This window comes from Taurulus bubalis (genome assembly GCF_910589615.1).
Source record: "Taurulus bubalis genome assembly, chromosome: 11".
Lineage (NCBI taxonomy): Eukaryota > Metazoa > Chordata > Actinopteri > Perciformes > Cottidae > Taurulus > Taurulus bubalis.
The window spans coordinates 3,913,774-3,915,726 of NC_136599.1; the positions used below are offsets into that span (position 1 = coordinate 3,913,774).

The 1,953-nt window shown below is 41.1% G+C and overlaps 1 protein-coding gene across 1 annotated transcript in view; it reads left to right on the top strand.

The window, feature by feature from the left end:
- Positions 1-1,953, top strand: part of LOC306743889 (dedicator of cytokinesis protein 3-like) — a gene marked incomplete at both ends in the record, with an annotated part of 55,970 nt that overhangs the window by 22,462 nt on the left and 31,555 nt on the right. Inside the window, 2 exons of the mRNA XM_079226454.1 lie at positions 1,650-1,804; positions 1,917-1,951. Of these exons, the coding sequence (XP_079082580.1) occupies positions 1,650-1,804; positions 1,917-1,951 (190 nt within the window). The remainder of the gene's footprint in view (positions 1-1,649; positions 1,805-1,916; positions 1,952-1,953) is intronic.

The window sequence follows — 1,953 nt, forward strand, 5'->3', positions numbered from 1 at the left end:
TTGAACACGGACCTTAATGCAGACATCTTAACCAAGAGCACATACAAAAAAACACAATTGAGACGAGGGAAGCGAAAGTGCACATTATCTTGTTGGGTTGAAAGCCCTTGATAGATAATTACAATTACAAGGTGTCACCGTCATGCTCCATAAGAAGTGTAAAGGTGGACCACTTGGGCCCCGAGATGTTTCACACTGCTGCTGTAACACACATAGGCTCTTTAGACAGTCGTGGCTCCTAAATGTCATAAGCACCAGTTTAAAGAATCCCAAAAATAAATAAAAAGACCCGAGTGGATCTTCCATATACTCACATTTACTGATAGAATGCCTGAAAAGAATAACTGAGGGTTGAAACATTTTAAACTTTGGGGAAAACTTTTTAACCCTGCCGTCCAATCACAAGTCAGGAGAGGCGGGGCAATTACCACGAAGACCCAGCATCACATCCCGCATGTAGGCTACGAGTGCTGAACGACGGCAACACACAACGGAGGATGAAATAACACACATAGGCCAGCGGGTCCGTCCACTTTCCCTACAAGTACTCTACCTTATGCTGCCATTTTAGCTTTTTAGCATTTTAGCATTTTAGCATTTTAGCTTTTTAGCTTTTTATAATTTTTGCATTTTTGCATGCCAGACCAAAGTGTTGAAAAAAAGGATTTAATTAGTATTACAACTGTCATCTTTGTCAAAGCAGCAATATACCTAATACTAGTCCAACAAAAAAGCTAATTTATATCGCACTAAAATCGGGATAAATTAAGTTTTTTAGCTTTCTAGCATTTTAGCTTTTTAGCATTTTAGCAACCAGAGTTAACCAAAGTGTATAGTCCAACAATAAAGCTAATTTATATAGTGCTAAAATCTGGATAAATTAAGTTTTTTAGCTTTCTAGCATTTTAGCTTTTTATCATTTTAGCAACCAGACGCAACCAAAGTGTATAGTCTAACAATAAAGCTAATTTATATAGCGCTAAAATCTGGATAAATTAAGTTTTTTTTAGCTTTTTAGCTTATTAGCTTTCTAGCATTTTAGCTTTTTAGCAACCAGACGCAACCAAAGTGTATCGTCTAACAATAAAGCTAATTTATATAGTGCTAAAATCTGGATAGATTAAGTTTTTTAGCTTTCTAGCATTTTAGCTTTTTAGCTTTTTATCATTTTAGCAACCAGACGCAACCAAAGTGTATAGTCTAACAATAAAGCTAATTTATATAGCACTAAAATCTGGATAAATTACGTTTTTTTTAGTAAGTTTTTTAGTAATTTTGCAACAAAAAATAAACAAAATAAAAATGGCAATAATACCACAGACGTGATCCTTATGGGGACCTGAAGACTGAGATGCACATAATCCCTGAAAGCTTATTAAAGTGGTCCTACATCATATAAATACAGAATGAATGCGCCCGCCTCCCCAACAACAGACGCAGCCCTCCAGAGCTGCAGTCTCCATCATTCATTCATCGTTTTCTTGGAACGTGCTCGTCTGCTCGGCCTCCTGCAGACGTCCTGTACACGTGACAGAGCGGTTGCAATGAATTATTCACGACGTACAGTACCCCCCATTGATCTGTTGCATAAAGCTCGTCCGGGCTCGCAGCCCCGACCCCGTCGACTCACTTTCCTCTCCGTCTCCCAGGGTGACAGCACGAGACAGCGGCACGGCGACGGCTGCCGTGTCCCGGTGTCGCACCACCTCTTCATCAACCTGAAGAGCTTCACGTACAACAGCATCAGCGAGGACGCAGACGTCTTCTTCTCTCTGTACGACACTCGCGAGGCCAAACAGATCAGGTACATGGAGGGGGGCGGGGTTCACAATATACCCACAATGCTCGCTGTCGAGCGCACAGGAGCTCTGTGGTCGACAGACTCTCTGAAACTGTGAACTCGGTTCCTTTTGCAGCGAGAAGTTCATGGTGAAGCTGAACAAAAACGGAGGG